The following is a 17059-nucleotide window of genomic DNA, read 5'->3' as shown; positions in this document are numbered from 1 at the left end:
CTTGTGATTTATTCACTTTAAAATATTTGATAAGGTTGAAATGCCACGAAAAACAGTTTCAAGACAATAATAGTATCAATAATTTATTAATGTTAATCCCATTTACTGACACAATGATCTCTTTTATCATGTCCTTATATGACAACACTTTTCATGTTAATAGGTTTGCTTAATTTGTTTTTAACTCTGACTGTATTTATTCAATGAGTTCCTTAAGTCCGCTCTAATATTATCTAAATCATCAAACTTGAATTAATAGATTTTTAGGTCACTGAACTGAAATATCCGTTTTGGTAAAACTATTTTAAACGGGATCATACAGCTAGTAATATCTCATTTGAAGGTATCTTTTATTAGAGGTTGTGGATATATTTATATATATATATATATATATATATATATATATATATATATATATATATATATATATATATATATTGATAGTGACGAATGGGTTGTAGCTGATGTAACAAGTCAGCCAGCTCTGCCAACGAATCCTACCTCCTACGTCAACGAAGACATAAGTCGCGTAATCCCTGGCAATATATGGCGTATTGTGGGAGTACGTTATATAGCAGAAGGAGGAGGGTAAAAGACGGGTTTCGACACCTTATAATCGGAACACACCAGCGAACCCTTACCAAACCGCACTGAAGAAGCGTGGTAAGGTACGCCTCACAACCCCTGAACCCCCATAAACAAGACATTTAAATCATGGCCCTCATTCCCCGTAAGAGTTCAAACAGCTCCGAAATAGGTAGCTTCCGGGATCAAGCCAGGAGTGCAAAGGGTGCTAAGAATCTGCGGAGTCTAAACCGCTACCCAAATAAAACAACAACGTTATATATCTTCTTTTTCAAGTGCCATGTACTGAACGGCTGCTCTGAAAAGTTCATTTGATGTACATCCGTAGCAATCTCTCAGGTTGCGCAGCCATGACATTCTACGCCTACCTATGCTTCTCTTTCCTTGGATCTTTCCCTGCATAATCAGTTGGAGCAAGGTGTATTTCTCTCCACGTGTAATATGTCCGAGATATTCTAATTTTCTTGTTTTTATTGAATTTAAAATTTCCATTTCTTTGTTCTTCCTTCCCAGAACCTCTTTGTTTGGGACGTGTTCTGTCCATGATATTTTCAGAATTCTTTATATATAGCGACATATAATTGTCGCTCGCTATCAAATCAACCCAAACTTGTAGAACTGGAAAAAGAAACAGAAAACATAAAATGGGACGTCATTGGAATCAGCGAAGTAAGACGGAAAAATGAAGAGCTATTGGAATTAGCGTCAGGAAACACATTCTACTACCAAGGCACATCAACAGGCGGTATTGGATTCCTAATCAACAAGAAATGGAATCGAAGAATAGTAGAAATAACTAGTATCTCAGATAGAGTAGCTAGCTTAACCTTACAACCATTCAGATTGGTTTGAAAAGACACCAAAGCATCCCTGCCATGGGGTCTCGAAGTCTTCCATAAAGATATTGGCAATTACAGGAAAAGTGGGGAGCCCATTGGGGCACCATGTTCGTAAATATTCAATGCTTTTAGATTTAATGTTAAATTTCTCAATCAACACTTTTGTCTTCTGATTTTCTAAACCGGAATCAATACTTGTTTTGCGTAAAGCCGTTGAACTGTGACTATTTTGAAACGACCACACAGAATTGAACAAAAATCTAGGAATTTATTGACAAAAGGGCGTTCAAATTTTGTATTACTTGCCATATTATCTATTTATTTGTAAAAATCTATTTATTTAAGGGTAAATATTTTAGATCGTTTGAAAAATATTTATCGGTGTGTTTGTTTTAGTTATGTTAGGTATTTATTTAAGTAGAAAAATTATAAATAAAGTACCAAAATCGCAGCATGCAGCATGGATTTTGAAAATTACCAACGAAAATTGTCTTTTTTCATTTCATATAAAAATTTCCTTTTTGCAGTATTTTATTTTCGAGAAATCACTTAGTCTACAGCTTCTCTAAAAAGCCATCTTTACCAATTGCCAATTGTAAAAATCCAGAATTATTTATGTCTCCGTTAACCTATTTTATTCTTAAAAACAGTTTAAAATATTTCACTTGTTACTTTGCCTGTTTATTTCACTGGCCACTTAGACTTTTCCACGCTTTCAATTTATACTGCGGTTTTTGATAATAGCATATTTTAAATTGTGTGACTATTTTGTGTATGTTATTTTGTTAAACACGCTTAAAATTTAAAAACCGTCAGGATTATTCTTACAATATATTTGTGTGTAGACAAGTTTATTAAATTTAGACTTCACTGTCATATTTTAATACCATTTCAAATTGTAGACATCATCACAACATGCTTTTTCAAATTTTTGTCAAAGGTCTTTCTTGTCTTATTTTAAAATTTTATATAAGTTTACTACAATTTACCATTAGAGTTTCTTTCATTCATTGCAATTTATTCTCTATATAGACATCAGTCGAAGTCATAATTGGAGTAGGCTGTGAAAATTAATTGTCTGGTATTGGAAATTTATGATTTGTGAAACCCACTTTTTTGACACGTTCTGAGCAGTTGATATATGTTGATCAACGTGCACAATGCATTTTGTAATGTTACGTAATTTTGTTAATATAATTTTGTTTTTGAATGAATTATTAGTTTTGTTTTTTGTTACATTTTGAGGTTATAATGGAAATGCCAGTTGTACGGAAGTGACTACAATACCTAAACCAAATATTTTAATTTCACAGTCTAGTCTACTTAGACACTTTTTCCTGGTGACTTTTTGTGTGACAATTTGTTTCATTTTGTAGCTTATATCTTCCATATACGGCGACCAACTTTTGCTCGAGAGTGGTAGAGACCAAACGTTCAATGTTGTTTTGAGGCAAAAACTAAACCAGCAGCAAATGGAATCTGAGGAAGATTCGAAGTGGTTGGCAGAATCTGAAACGAATCTGGTAAATTTTGGAGTTTTATTTTATCTTTATAAACCTTACCTAAACTGCGTTTCGCGGACACTTTGCAGTACAGACTCTTATTAAGAACAGTGTTACAAGACATCTATTTTACAATTGATATTTTTCTTTTCTAAGAAGTTAACATAGTTTTCATAGCACAGTGCTGCTGGTTCTGCAAAGTGACTGCGAAAAGCGCTATAAACTATGACGTTATTGTGTCTAATATGAATGATGCTTTTCAGAAACGACTAAGTCTGAATCAGGAATCTGAGCCTACCGAAAGTACTTTAACCTCCCCACCAACTAGTCCGAGTTACGTAAGTTTCAGTACTTATCAGCCGTTGTCGAAGACGTCGTCGAAACTCGAAAATTATACCGCCAAAGAAAACGAACTGCATAGTAGTACCTGTTCGGTGAGCAGCAGTAAAAGCCATTCCCCCGTCGAGTCTTCGTTGAATACGTTAAAAAGTAATCAAAGTGATGATCACAAAGAAGATTCGTGTAGAAGTACAGGATCGGGCGTCATAGAGTGTGAAAATAGGGTTAGTAAGTACTGCTTTATATAATAATTTAGAGGTACACAAAGAAGACATAAAGTAGTAGTAAAAGCACTTTGCCCCTTTATCCATGTTTGCTTCAGTCACCTCGTATATTGTCTACTAATCTAATGACACAATTTTGAAGCTAACATTAGCCAAAGTTGAGTCCTTCTGATGTAAGATTAACTCTTAAACGGCCAAATTGATCTCTGAGACTTTGCAACCCTGTTTGAGCTGCTGTTCTGTCCTCCCAAATATGTTTCCATCAACTGCCGAGGTACGTAACGCACGCAACCACGATTAGTATATGTTTTGCAACTACAGTACGTTAAGTTTTGAATTAAATATTGCAACTACACAAAGCGCTAAAGTCGGCAACATTGACTTGTACGGGGTAATTGTAATTCTTCAATCCCCTTCAGAATAATAGAAAACCATTTAATAACACATAACAATCCGTCCGTCCGTCGATTTTTGTTTTCATTCCGCATACCCGGCTCATTTCTTATGACATAAACTCGATAAAAATACACTGACCTTTATAAGGCGGTGCATTTGTCTCGGTTTTTAATAATGTGAACAATTTTTTGTGGTTGTATTAAAAATAAAAGCGCATTTCCTTAAAAAGATAAAACAAAAAATATACACTCTTATTGAAAATAAAAAATAATTTCTAATAAATTAAGAAATAATTCTTTATGCCTTACAGAAATGATTCAAATATTTGACCTTCTATGGCCGAGCAGTATCCCAATCTGTCATAAAAACTTCTGCGAACAGATGTAAGAGTTTCTGCTGTAATAGAATTGGAGACTTCTCTTATTCGGTTTTTTAATTCATCCAAATTTTGGGCTGTAGCCTCAGGATGATCGTAGATGATGCTTTTTAAATGTCCCCAAAAAAAAGAAGTCCATGGGTGTAAGATCTGAAGATCGTGCAGGCCACTTAATATCGCCTATTCCACTGATAAGTCGATTCGGCAAAGTATTCTTTAAGTACTCCTTAATTATTCGAGCGTTGTGAAATGAACAGCCGTCTTGAAACCAAACAGTCTCCAGATTTACATCAGGAAGATTGAGAATAGCGGGAAGAATATGATTCTGTAACAAATCGAGGTATACTCTACTATTCAAGTTGCTCTCAATAAAAAATGGACCTATTATGTGGTCTCCAAAAATACCAGTTCAGACGTTAACTTTCTGAGGACGTTGAGTTTGGTAAACAACATTTCTGTGCTGGTTTTCCCGCGCTCAGTACCTCGTAATGGAACGATTGTGTCTCCCTAGATTCGTCAGTGAATAAAATGTTTTTAATAAAATTTGGTTCATCATTAGATTACTTTATTAGAGTTTCAAAAAAAACTCCATTCTTCGAAAGTAGTCGTCTGGAAAAATCTGCTGCCTTTTCGAATATTTAAAATTCTTGTACTTGTTGTCTTTAAAATCTTCAGAGCCACCACTCCATCTAAGAAGGCAGCAGCTTCTACTTTCATACTTTGTAAGAATATCAGCAAACCCAAGCAACCTGCTAATAAATCTAATCAATCCCATACAACCTCCCCCGGCAAACGCTTCCAATCAGTCTCTCACATTACCACAAATATTATCTCCTTTATTAGATTCCATCAACCTTTCCAATACTACTTCTATTTATACCCCCAAGACAGCTCCATGGATGCACAATCTTCCAATATTCAATACTGATTTATGCAGATTCGACAAAACAGAAACCCCAAACTCAATCTTTAGAAAATCCTTCCAAAACATCCTTAACTTAACACAATTTGATGAAATTTTATACACCGATGCGTCTAAGAATGAAAACTGTTGTGGCTCCGCTGTGTCCACACTGACGACGACAATAAGCTCTGTGCGATTGCCTAAAAGTTGTAGTATCTTTACCGCAGAATTATATGGAATACTCCAAGCATTAAAGGCTTCAATCCATCCTACTTCAAATGGAAGCATAAAAATCGCCATCTGCACTGATTCTCTTTCCTCGATTCATTCCATAAAATGCATTTTCTCGAAAAACCCACTAGTCCAGGAAATCCACACCATCTGTAACCAACTATATTCTGCTAACATAAAAGTCATAATGATCTGGACTCCATCTCATGTTGGTATATTGGGAAACGAAAAAGCAGACCAAGCCGCTAAAGCAGCATGTTCTTCTGACATAGCCTTCAAAGAGGTCCAAATCCATACGGATCTTAAAATATTGATAAAACAAAAAATCCTCAGCTCATGGACGGACCTGTGGAGTAAAACAAAAACTAAGCTGCATGACGTTCAACCCAACTTATCTCGCGTCAATATCTCCTCTATGAACAGGAAAGAAAAATCAGTTATTCACCGACTACGAATAGGGCATACACGTCTCACACATGGATACCTTATGGCATCAGAAAACCCTCCAGTATGCCACTACTGTAATAGCCTCCTTTCCATCAAACACGTGATAGTGGACTGCTGCCAGTATGATTCTTCCAGAAACAAGCACAGCCTAAAAGGAAATCTAAAAAACATTCTCAGTGTTCCAAACCGTTTTGACAGTGTTCTTAGATTTTTAAAAGAAACAAGTTTAATTCAGCTAATATAAACAGTGCATAGTGATAAGCTTTATTGTTTTAACCTTTCTATATAAAAAAAAATGTTCATATCAAATTCTTGTACCTATATAAAATATGTATAATGTAGTAAACTGTACCCGTGTCAATGACCATAAGCTGTCGAGACACATTAATGTTAGATAAAAAAAAAATTCTTGTAATCGTGCTTTTTTCATATTTTCGCTACAATAGCATTGGTAACATCTAACTCTCTAGCAACGCTTCTACTTGAATTGATTGATGAATCTACCTCGATTGTTGCACAAATTTATGTATCCCGATATTCTCTTTACTCAAATTTTCCTGATGACACTTCTTGAGCGTGTTATTTTCTGCAATTTTTGAGGCAATACCCACTCTTAAAATTTTTAACAATATTATGAACTGACTGTACGCCAGGAATTGGTCTCCCCTCAAAAAAACACAGAAAATAAATCTACATACTGTTGTCCAGAATTACCACCATAAAATCATTTTATGATTTGAACCTTTTCTGCGGGCGTATATAACCAGACATGTTTACAAAAATAAATTAAAAATCTACGCTATTATTGCTTTAAATAACCACTGACCACAAAAACTTAACGTACTGTAGAAGGTACAGAGGTAGAGTTCTTACCTCTATAATGCTCACATTAGCACAGGAAATGACAGTGACGGAACTGGACTTTCCGAAGAAGAACGTAGTCTTTTGAAACCCACTCAATCAGTTTTACGTCTATGGAAATATACCTGTAACTCTTTTGTCAATTGTTCCGAAAATCAACAGACTCTGATAAAAATAAACGAAAATTGTCTGTTATTGTAACAAAACAAAAAGTGGTGTAGACATTCTGGATATGAAATTCTGCTTTATATTCATCTAATAGAAGAACCAGGAGATGGCCGTTAGTAATATTTTACACTTTAATCAATATAAGTTGTGTCAATAGTTTAATATTATCTTTGTGTTCCGTCAAAATCCCTCAATGAAAAAAAAAGATCCGCTTTATTCAAAGTTTGGCTATGATACTCATAGAACCACATCTAAGGAGACGTTTATTAATTCTAAATCTTCCTATAGATATAAAGTCACTTTATATGTGATGTCATTCCTGAAGAATTAGAAAATCCGAAGAACTTCCATCTGACAAACTTCAGAAACGCATACAATCATACATCATACAGATGAATGAAACGTAGCGATCCTATTTGCTTGCGGTGCAGCGGAAAAGTATGTAATAATTGTGCTGTAATGGGAGCCTAACTTTATAATTAATACTAATTATTGAAAATCGGTGTGTTTACTTTAAATAGTTCATTTAAAAGTTTTTTTAATATTTTTGTAAGTATCCCTGAGTTAAAAAATAAATCTTCAGAATAGTAGTATCAGTATTTTCTTTTATGAATGAAAATGTAAAATTATGTATCCAAAATCAAAATAAATGTTTCTATGTAGATATTTTTTGGCCAGGTCCCTGAGACCGGATGTTTCCCATTATGTACTATAGACACATGTTTCGGTTTAAGAGATAACATAACAAGCAAATACTTTTTATTCTTTATAACATTTATTTTTGTATTTTTAGGATACTACACAAAATACTGCGCACTATCTTGATAGAACTAACGACCGTGTGTACGAATGTACGACGGACGTCGTGCGCGCAGTGATGTCTCTTTCTCAAAATGTCCAAAAAGCTGTAGCTGACCAGTATCTCGATTTGGTCAAGAAGGTAGGCGTGGAACTCAGAGCTCTTCTAGCTAGTGTCGATGATATCGTCCCTTTATTTCCATCGACAGCTCATCGAGAAGTCGAAATGGCCCATAAGGTTTTATCTAAAGATATGTCTGAGTTGGTGAATGCTATGAAGTTAGCACAACAGTATAGTAATACCACTTTGGATGTGGAGTATAGAAAGTAAGTATCTGTATTATGTTTTTTTTATTATGACACAATCTTTAGCAATCAAAACACAAATAAAGTTTTATAAGCTAATTTGCTGGCTGCGGAGCAAGGGGCTCCTGTTGGCGTGATGAGGTCTTCTCCAGTGACAAGACCACTTTAACCGGTTTTCAGGTCAGCTGGCCAGTTCCTTTTGAGTCTCCTATTGGCTTGGTGTTCTAGCAGAGGTTGGAGTAAGGGGTTACTATGTGATTCCAGTGCTTCATGGTGCTTCGTGCTGTATTTAGTGATTGCATCCTGTACGAACTGGATTCTTAGGTCTTCATGAAGTGTTAGGTTTGACACATACCAAGGTGCATCAGCTATCGTTTGGAGTATTTTTGATTGGCATCTTTGAATTATGGCTGTGTTTGACTTGCTCGCACATCCGGATTTTGTTTTCAAGGCTCAGTTTCGATTTCCTGCCTACTAACCAGTTTAGATCTTTCATTCTTAGGTTAATTTGTTTCCGCTTCTTAAGAATATGTTTTTTCCAGGTGAGTTTTGAGTCAAGATGTATTCCTAGGTATTTAGTGCTAGAGGATTGGGGAAGTTGGATATTGTTAAGTGAAACTGGGGTACACGGGTCTCTTCTCAAGGTAAAAGTCGCTTGGACTGATTTTGTTTCATTCATTTTAATTCTCCACTTGTAAGACCATGTCTCGATTTCATTCAGTTGTACCTGTAGAAGGTTAGATGCTATAATTGGATTTTCGTCGGCTGCAAGGATGACAGCATCATCTGCAAACGTGCCAGTAATGGTTTCATTAGTGGAAGGTAGATCAGCTGCGTATAGCACATATAATATTGGTCCAAGAACGCTGCCCTGTGGAACACCAGATTTTATAGGAAAATTATTGAAATTACTTTCATTCACTCTTGTTGGGAATTCTCTCCCACTCAGATAGGATTTTAACAGTTTCAGGTACGTGATGGGTAAATATTTCTTGATTTTGAAAATGAGGCCTGTGTGCCAAACCTTATCAAAGGCTTGACTAACATCTAGAAAAGCAGCTGTGCAGTAGTGTTTGTTTTCCATTGTAGAATTCATCGTGTGTACTATTCTATGAACCTGCTGTATTGTCGAGTGTTTTTTTCGAAAGCCAAATCGGTGGTTGGGTATCCATTCCTCCGTATTGGGGTCTGAGTTTAATTTTTTGTAACAGTAACCTTTCAAGTATTTTGGATACGACTGGTCGTAGACTTATTGCCCTATATGATGAAACCTCGTTTGGATTTTTTCCTGCTTTTGGGATTAGTATTATTTCAGCGGTTTTAAAGAGCTTTGGCCAGTAGTTTAATCGTAGAATAGCATTGAAGATGAGAGTAATCAGTATGATTCCTTTATCTGGTAGTTCCTTCATCATTTTGGGTGTTATTTTGTCCAGCCCAGGAGCTTTTCTAATGTTTAAATATTGGATTTCTTGTTGAACTTTATTTTTGGTTAGTGGTCTGATTACTGCTATGTTCTCTGAAATGTTATTTATGTCCCTTTCAATTTCAATATCTGGAGCGTCGTTGTTGGGAGTAAATACTTGAGCTAGGTGTTCGGCCAATAGCGTTGTTTTTTCTTCATCACTTTTGGCCCACTGTAGTGTTGATCCCTGTTCGTTTCTAATTGGAGGTACCGGAGTTTTGGGTTTTTTGGAGTTTTTGATCGGTTTCCATATTGAGTTATCATACCGGTTTAGATTTGTTATGTAGTTTGTAAATGACAGTTCTTGTGTCTCTTTAAGTTTGGATTTTAGTTGATTGCTTAGCCTGTTTAATGTAGTCTTGTCTGCTGGGGCAATGGTTTGGTGCCATTTGATCCTAGCTTTCCTTTTTTGAGCTACCAACTTTTTAATTTCAGCTGGGATGTATTGGGCTTTGCTACCTGTATTGTTCGCAGGTGTAGCATTTTGTACAGCCTCTATAAAAGTGTTGTTTAAAGCCGTTAATGTTTCGTCTATCTCTCTTGTTGTTTTGAGGCTTACTTGTAGACTAATATCTTCTTCTAATTTGCTGCGGTATTTTTCCCAGTTAGTTCTCCCAGTGTGTAGTCTTGGTGTGGCAGTTTTGTAGACTATAAAGCTGCTGATGGTTGCTATAATTGGGGAGTGGTCAGATGAGAGATCATAGTTCGGCATGACCTCCATATAACCAGGAGAGATGCCCTGAGTGATAAATAGATCCAGCAGATCAGGTGTTTTGTTTGGATCCGTAGGCCAGTATGTAGGAGAGCCTGTTGACAAAGGTGGTAGTTGTTTTCATGTATTAAGCTTACTAGTTCTCTGCCTTTAGTTGTTGTGAGACGAGATCCAAATAATATATGTTTGGTGTTGAAGTCTCCTTCTGCAATAAATTTATGTCCTAGAGTTTCGAAGAAGTTTTTGAAGTCTTCTTTAGGTTGGTTCGATTCATTTATAACAATTACAGGAACACCTACGCGTTCCGAAGTATAAGTTAGATATCTGATTGGGTAACGCCACAAAAAATTGTTACAATATGAAAACACTGTCTAGAGTACTGTAAGTTGCCTGAATTTGGCCCAACTTAGTATTTTAAAGTCAGGTTAGACTAACAATTGTGTAAAATATCTGAAATATGTATTTATTTTTATTTTTTTTTTTATTAAAAACAAACATTGCCGCATCCACCAAAAGGTTATTAGCGGCGTTACTCAGTAAACAAAACTTTAAATCTAATACAAAATATTGATTGACCTTAGGTAATTTAATAAGTTTTTTACGTGACAGTTTTCTCCTAAAAAATCTGGTAGAGTATTTGGTATATTGTTTATTGAACGGTCTCTATGGAATTTTGGACACTCAATTAACAAATGGACGACGGTAAGAGGCGTAGCAGATAGGTCTCACAGGGGGCGTTCACTGGCCGAAAGTAAATAAGAGTGTGTGATCTTGGTGTGTCCTACACGTAGGCGCGTTAGAACCGTTTGAATAAACCGTGTACTAGTACTAGTTTTCCACTGTCGTGTTTCTGGTTTTAGCGATCTTAATTTAGATTGCGATAGAAACCATTCGCGCTGTCACTGGCTATTCTCTTTTTGTTTAAAAAACGTTTTAAGATCTTTACATACACTTTCACGCACTAATTCAGATTCCGCACTTGTTGCTGCATCACGAGCACTACTGTCTGCCTCTTCATTGCCGATAATTGCTATATGGGATGGAATCCAAAATATATATTTATTGATTGAATATACTTACATTGTTTATATGAGTAATAAATTTACCATAAACTTTGGTTTAGTCCAAATTCAAGCTGATATTGCATTCTTTTTTAATAAAATATTTGAGTTTAAAATAATTAATTGAACTTTTTTGAATGAACATTTTTATACGTGTTCTGCAGTACAAACGCTAAACGTGATCACAGTTTAGGCATTATTTGTCTGGCAGAGGTTGAACCATCACAAGACTTAGAGCGAATAGATAATAATTGATTAACAAAACCAACAATTTTTCGTTGCAGAGGCATGTTAGGAGCAGCTCACGTACTAGCAATGGATTCCAAGAATCTCTTAGACGTGGTAGATTCAATAAGAGCACGCCATCCTCATATAATCCAACACCTAAATAAGTCATTTAACTCGATGCCAGAAAGCGAGCAAAACCAACAAGTTCAGACGAAAGAACAAACAGCGGCCGAGATCATAACACAGTACCCTTCATCCATGTCTCCGACGCCGGTATCTTGCACTTTTGTGCAAGTACCGCTCTATACTGCTAATATACAATCGGCTTCCTCTTCTAGTTTGAACACCAACGTACTAGATAGTTAATTGAAATGTATGTTTTCGTTTGGTGGACAGTGTCACATTCAGATTTGTTTCTAATAAAAACATTGAATTAGGTACTGCTTAAGTCGAATGTTTATACAGGGTGACTAACAGGGTCTTGGAATATTGTGTGGGTTTATCAGAAGATATAGATTTCTGATTTTCACAAAAGTTGTATATGAATTTTTAAAAGAAAAAAATATTTTGAATGACTGTTTTATTTCTGAAAAAGCTTTAACGTATTGCAAAAAATATATATTCTAATATTTTGAAAAATGTTTTTAATCTGACAGTTCGAAATTTAACAGTGTACTTTTATAAGATATTTGTAAAATATACCTATAAACTTTGTACATAAACTTGTGCCAAAATCAGTGAACTAGTTTGCTTTTTTTATTCACACGATCTTCTGAAATCGATACTTTACGTCACTCTGTACATATTCTATTTTATTTTATTACACATATATAAAATGTGATACTTTCCGATGTTATATAAATAATTGTGTTATATATTATGTGAAAAAAGAAGGTATTAAAAAGATTTAGAAATTTTTTGGATTGTTTTTATAAAAGTGTAAAATATTTATATGACGTAAAGGTATTTTAATCTTCCAAAAATAACTTGGCTTTAAATCAATAAATTGACATAATAAAAGTGTTTTTGAGTTTTCTTTTTTCAACCTTATTTCTTCCTTTTATTTATGTTCTGCTTTAGTATGAGTGTATTTTTTATTAATGGTTTCCATGCAAATTATCCTTATATACCGATTTAGAAAATGTTTTTTGTGATGTCTTCATTATATAACCAGTTAATATGAGCATTTTAGGCGGACTACAACCTCTAACTCCTCCAGAGACCTCAGAAATATTTAAGGGACTAAATGTTCCCGAACCTTTCAAAATGGTTCTTTAATACCCCATGAATTTCTCAATGTCTTTAAATTAACCCTTAATTTAGATTTGTATCTTATAGGCTACGTCATTTTCAAATATTCAAGAGTATGTATGTGGTATGTATGGTCTGTGATTCAAATTGTCTATCACTTAATAATTCATTTACTCACTATTGTCTGTTAATTGTGTTGCCTAAAATCTACTAAACTCAGGAAGCTAATAGTACTGCCATCTCAAAACAAATTTAATTTGGCGTTGTTCTTATAGATAGCGTCAGCAGTCATAGAATTTCGTATTATTAGTTGCATATGTATTAGATATAAATCTACTGCCGTTATCTCAATTTAAACTACGGAATTTGTTAAACTGTTATAGAGATAAGTAATAAAAAAATGTAGATGTAGTAATAATAAACTAGATACACAACTCGGGCAAAATAAGTGAAGCCGATTTTTAAAAGTTTAGTGCGCGTGTTGTCTGCTAGGTGAAAAAAATAAGGGGGCAATTTTTTTTAAACGTTTGAAATTTCACTTGTTTTCGCTGATATTCACATGGGATTTCGTAAGTGGATTTTTTTTTTAATTTAAAGTAAGATACCTAATCTACTAGATGAAACATAATAATGTTTTACTCATACGAGTGTATTTTTAAATCCTAATTAAATAAGACATAGTTTTTGTAATATATTGATTAATTTTTTGGATTAGAATAATTGTATACAAATTATTCCATCATATAGTTCATTAGCTTGTACTACAAGAAATTCCAAGAAGCCTATTAATTTAAACTCTGCCTACAATCTTCTTCTTATGGTGCCCTATCCAATTAGTGAATGTTGGCGACAATTCTGGCTTACTCCTCTCAATCTCGTGTCTTCTTTCTTCCGATGCCCTGTTTTCCTTCTATCTTCTACGATCTTCAATATTATGAATTAAACTGACATACTATCACCCGCTAAAAGTAGCGAAGTGGTTTAATTATCTAGAGGGTGAATTCTTTGAAGATAATGAAATAGATCTGCAACTAGAAGAGTTGAACATTGTGTTGCTAGGAGATACGAAATTTAAAGATTGTATCGTTTTTAAATGTGTGGATTTATTATTCGAAAAATTGTTCCCAAACTGAAGTGTTTAGATTTTATTCAATGTTTAAATTCATTATTATGCTTCTGTTTGGGAATTTAGCAGGTTACTAAATTTAAGGAATAATGGTGGGTTAATGATTACCTCAAGACACTTTTCAGGTTCTGGAAAACACAGAAAAAGCCTTGTTCTTGGCAACTATGAAGTGACTTTAGATAGTCAATGGTAATGTTCCGTCTGTAGTGAATAATTGTCACCGTATTATTAAGGTAGTTAGGTTAAGATTAGGCTCTATGTACTGGAAAAGCTACATCAAGAAGGCATGAAACAACTAAATATATATTATTCAGTAAGTCTTGAACTTTGTATAAAAAACGTAATTGTTTTGCTATTCCTACATTATTGTAATATAATACAAAAATATTAAGTATCCAAATTCAACAATTCTTTTTTTTTCTTAAAATTTATTTACTAAATTGTATTTAAAAAAGGAAAAGCTGCTTGATGAAAGCTTGAAACCGTACTGCCGTAGTGTGTCTGTCCTATAACAAAGGTTTTGTCATTGCTGAGTTTTGAATTCAAGTAATTAATTACATAAAAACTTTCACTCGAGGAGCAAAATACAGTAGAAAAGCTCCTCAACATATGTGGACGTAAATTTAATAATAAACCCGCGGGATAGGTATCTTTTTTGTAATTGTTTTAGCACAAAACAATAGTTTTGCATACTTACAAGTTCAATTTGATAAAGAAAGTCCCCAAGGGCGGATACACGGAGGGTGAAAAAAGGGAGACATTTCCCCCACCCACCCAGGTCAAAAATTAAAGAAAACCTATTATTTAGGTCTTTTATGTAGTTTGGATTTATCTTTTTTATGTCTTTTGGTTGGTAGTTCATTAGAAGTTTCCCCCTCCCCCCAAGGTGAATGTCTAGATCCACCACTGCAAGTCCCAAACTTCCTTATTGCATGATAAAAATCATAAATCTGCCTGTAAAGGTCGCTGGATGTTGCAGGTTTCCCTGGATGGACTTTTAAAATATAAAATGCTTACGGTTTTTATCAAAAATATATAGAAGAAAAAAAATATAGGCACAATTTGTTAATTTTACTATATATAGATATTTTGTCTCATATAACAAAATTTAAAATTCTTGAATCATTTCATATTTAAATGTTTTTGAAAAAACTAATATTTTAAATGAAAAGTTTTCAATCGATTGTAGCTGAACTATAGTATATATCTCCTATTTATATAACCAGTAATTGGATCACTTCATGTAAAATTCAATTATAAATACAAAAATATAACCCCCTTAAAAATGACAAATCAAACGATATTAAAAATATACCACTCTGATCAAATGTTTACATTAATAAAACTTTATTCCTTTTCGGGAGATCCAAAAAATGTGGCATTAACAGTGAAACATATACCACATTAATGTATTTCTAAATTAACAGGAAATAAATAATTATAATAAATAAAGAAATTAAATATATACATTTGGAAAACCTACAATAACACAGAACATTAGAAAGCAGCTAATCTGTAGGTATGAATGACTTCAGAGATAATTCCAAAGCAATTACTGAAGTTCAGAGGATGGAAGAAAAAGAAGACAGCCAACTAAATAAATAGAAATTTCCAAAAAAAGATAAAAGCAAGGGAATAATTTGACAAACAGAAGCCAGTACTATAGCAATTGTTCACCTAAAAACGATATACTTGATGTATGAGTTTAATGGTAAGAAACTATGCCTAGTATATTATTTTTATTAGTATATTATGACAAAACATAAAGGTAAATCTTTGAAATTTTGATTGTGTAAATTTTATGAAAGGTACATTGGAAATTAAACCAAATTTATATTTAGGTATTAGGATAATTTAATTGTGTAGATGCAAAATTCACATTCCCCACGTTTCTTAGCTTTCGGAAAAAAAAACTGTTTAATATTGAAGTACAATGCTTCAATTTTTGTTGTGTAAAAACTTTGTTGTAATAGAAAACTGTTTGCCTAAACTTTATGATTGTATCGTAAATTTAATTTAGAATTCTGACAATGTGAGTTTTGGACCAAAATGTGATTAACTGTGAGTTTTGCACCAAACTCTTATGGATATTGTTAGTTATGAAGCTAAATATTTTAACTTTGCTTTATTTGTACTTTAAATTAAAACCTAAAAGCAAAAAAATAAGGTGATTTATTATGCAATGATTTTTGTGGGTTGGCAATAAAAACATTAAATAAATTATTTTATTTTAATTTATAACACATTTTACAGTGCTATGATGTTTTACTCTTTAAAACTAATTATCATTTGGTTTGTTATCAGACTTTTTTTTATTGTTTTAGATACACTGTCACAACAACTGTCTCGGGTTCTGCATTGTCATCAGCCCAATCGATGACATTTTTGTAGAAGAGTAAATCCTCATTGTCCCTCCACTGATCCCGTAATGCTATTTCAACAAGTTGTGGACGTCAGCTTTCTTCACTGGTTTCATCGATTTTACAAAAAAAAATCAAGTTTGTGTTCATGTTCAAAAGCAGTTTTCCCGGCTTGGTTAGAGACTTTGTCACATCCATGTCCGACTTGTATGTGTACTCAACCCTTTAGTTCTTGTCACAATAATCCTTTTGCAGGTCCACAGTTGAAATGAAATTGTGCCGGTTTCTTCATGAACACATCCTTTTCTTTCTTCCAGTCAAAGGCTACAGTCTTGGCCAACCTCTACTACTTGCAACTTTACAAGCCCATGTAGACACCGTTGTCTCACTCAGTGGCACTTACAAAAATAGACTACTGAACCATCCAAATACGCTTGCCCAAGACCTACTTAAGCGACCGAGGAGAGGACGACTAAAACGCCGTGATCCCTTAGACCTTTCTATACCTTTACATACATAAACATATACTCTATCATTTTATAGCTACAACTTATACTATATATACCTATAACTTATAATTGTGTGTGTATTTTAACTATTGCTATTTTTTAATATGTTAGAAAATATCTATGTAAAGTGTTATTTATATTTCAAATATTTAATATATTAGAAATTTATCTTAATGGATTTTTGTCACTGGACGGATTTCCCCTGTGTTAAACTTATTGATTATTGTTTTTTTATTTGTAGAAACAGATTACAATAAATAAAATAAGGTGATTTATTATGCAATGATTTTTGTGGGTTGGCAATAAAAACATTAAATAAATTATTTTATTTTAATTTATAACACATTTTACAGTGCTATGATGTTTTACTCTTT

At 33.7% G+C, this 17059-nt stretch overlaps 1 protein-coding gene across 5 annotated transcripts in view; it reads left to right on the top strand.

The window, feature by feature from the left end:
- Fak (protein tyrosine kinase 2 Fak) overlaps positions 1–12460 on the top strand; it is a 40514-nt gene extending 28054 nt beyond the window's left edge. For 4 of the 5 annotated variants that reach the window (XM_072533934.1, XM_072533932.1, XM_072533933.1 and 1 more), the window contains 4 exons: positions 2801–2947; positions 3190–3489; positions 7666–7997; positions 11496–12460. In XM_072533934.1, the coding sequence (XP_072390035.1) occupies positions 2801–2947; positions 3190–3489; positions 7666–7997; positions 11496–11805 (1089 nt within the window). In that variant the 3' untranslated portion in view covers positions 11806–12460. Of the gene's footprint in view, positions 1–2800; positions 2948–3189; positions 3494–7665; positions 7998–11495 lie in introns of those variants that run through there. The other variant, XM_072533935.1, reaches the window with a different exon arrangement.
- Positions 12461–17059: the final 4599 nt, after the last annotated feature.

The sequence above is a fragment of the Diabrotica undecimpunctata genome, chromosome 6 (genome assembly GCF_040954645.1).
Source record: "Diabrotica undecimpunctata isolate CICGRU chromosome 6, icDiaUnde3, whole genome shotgun sequence".
NCBI lineage: Eukaryota > Metazoa > Arthropoda > Insecta > Coleoptera > Chrysomelidae > Diabrotica > Diabrotica undecimpunctata.
Note: the sequence above shows the minus strand (reverse complement) of the source record. Positions and strands in the feature narration are given on the sequence as shown.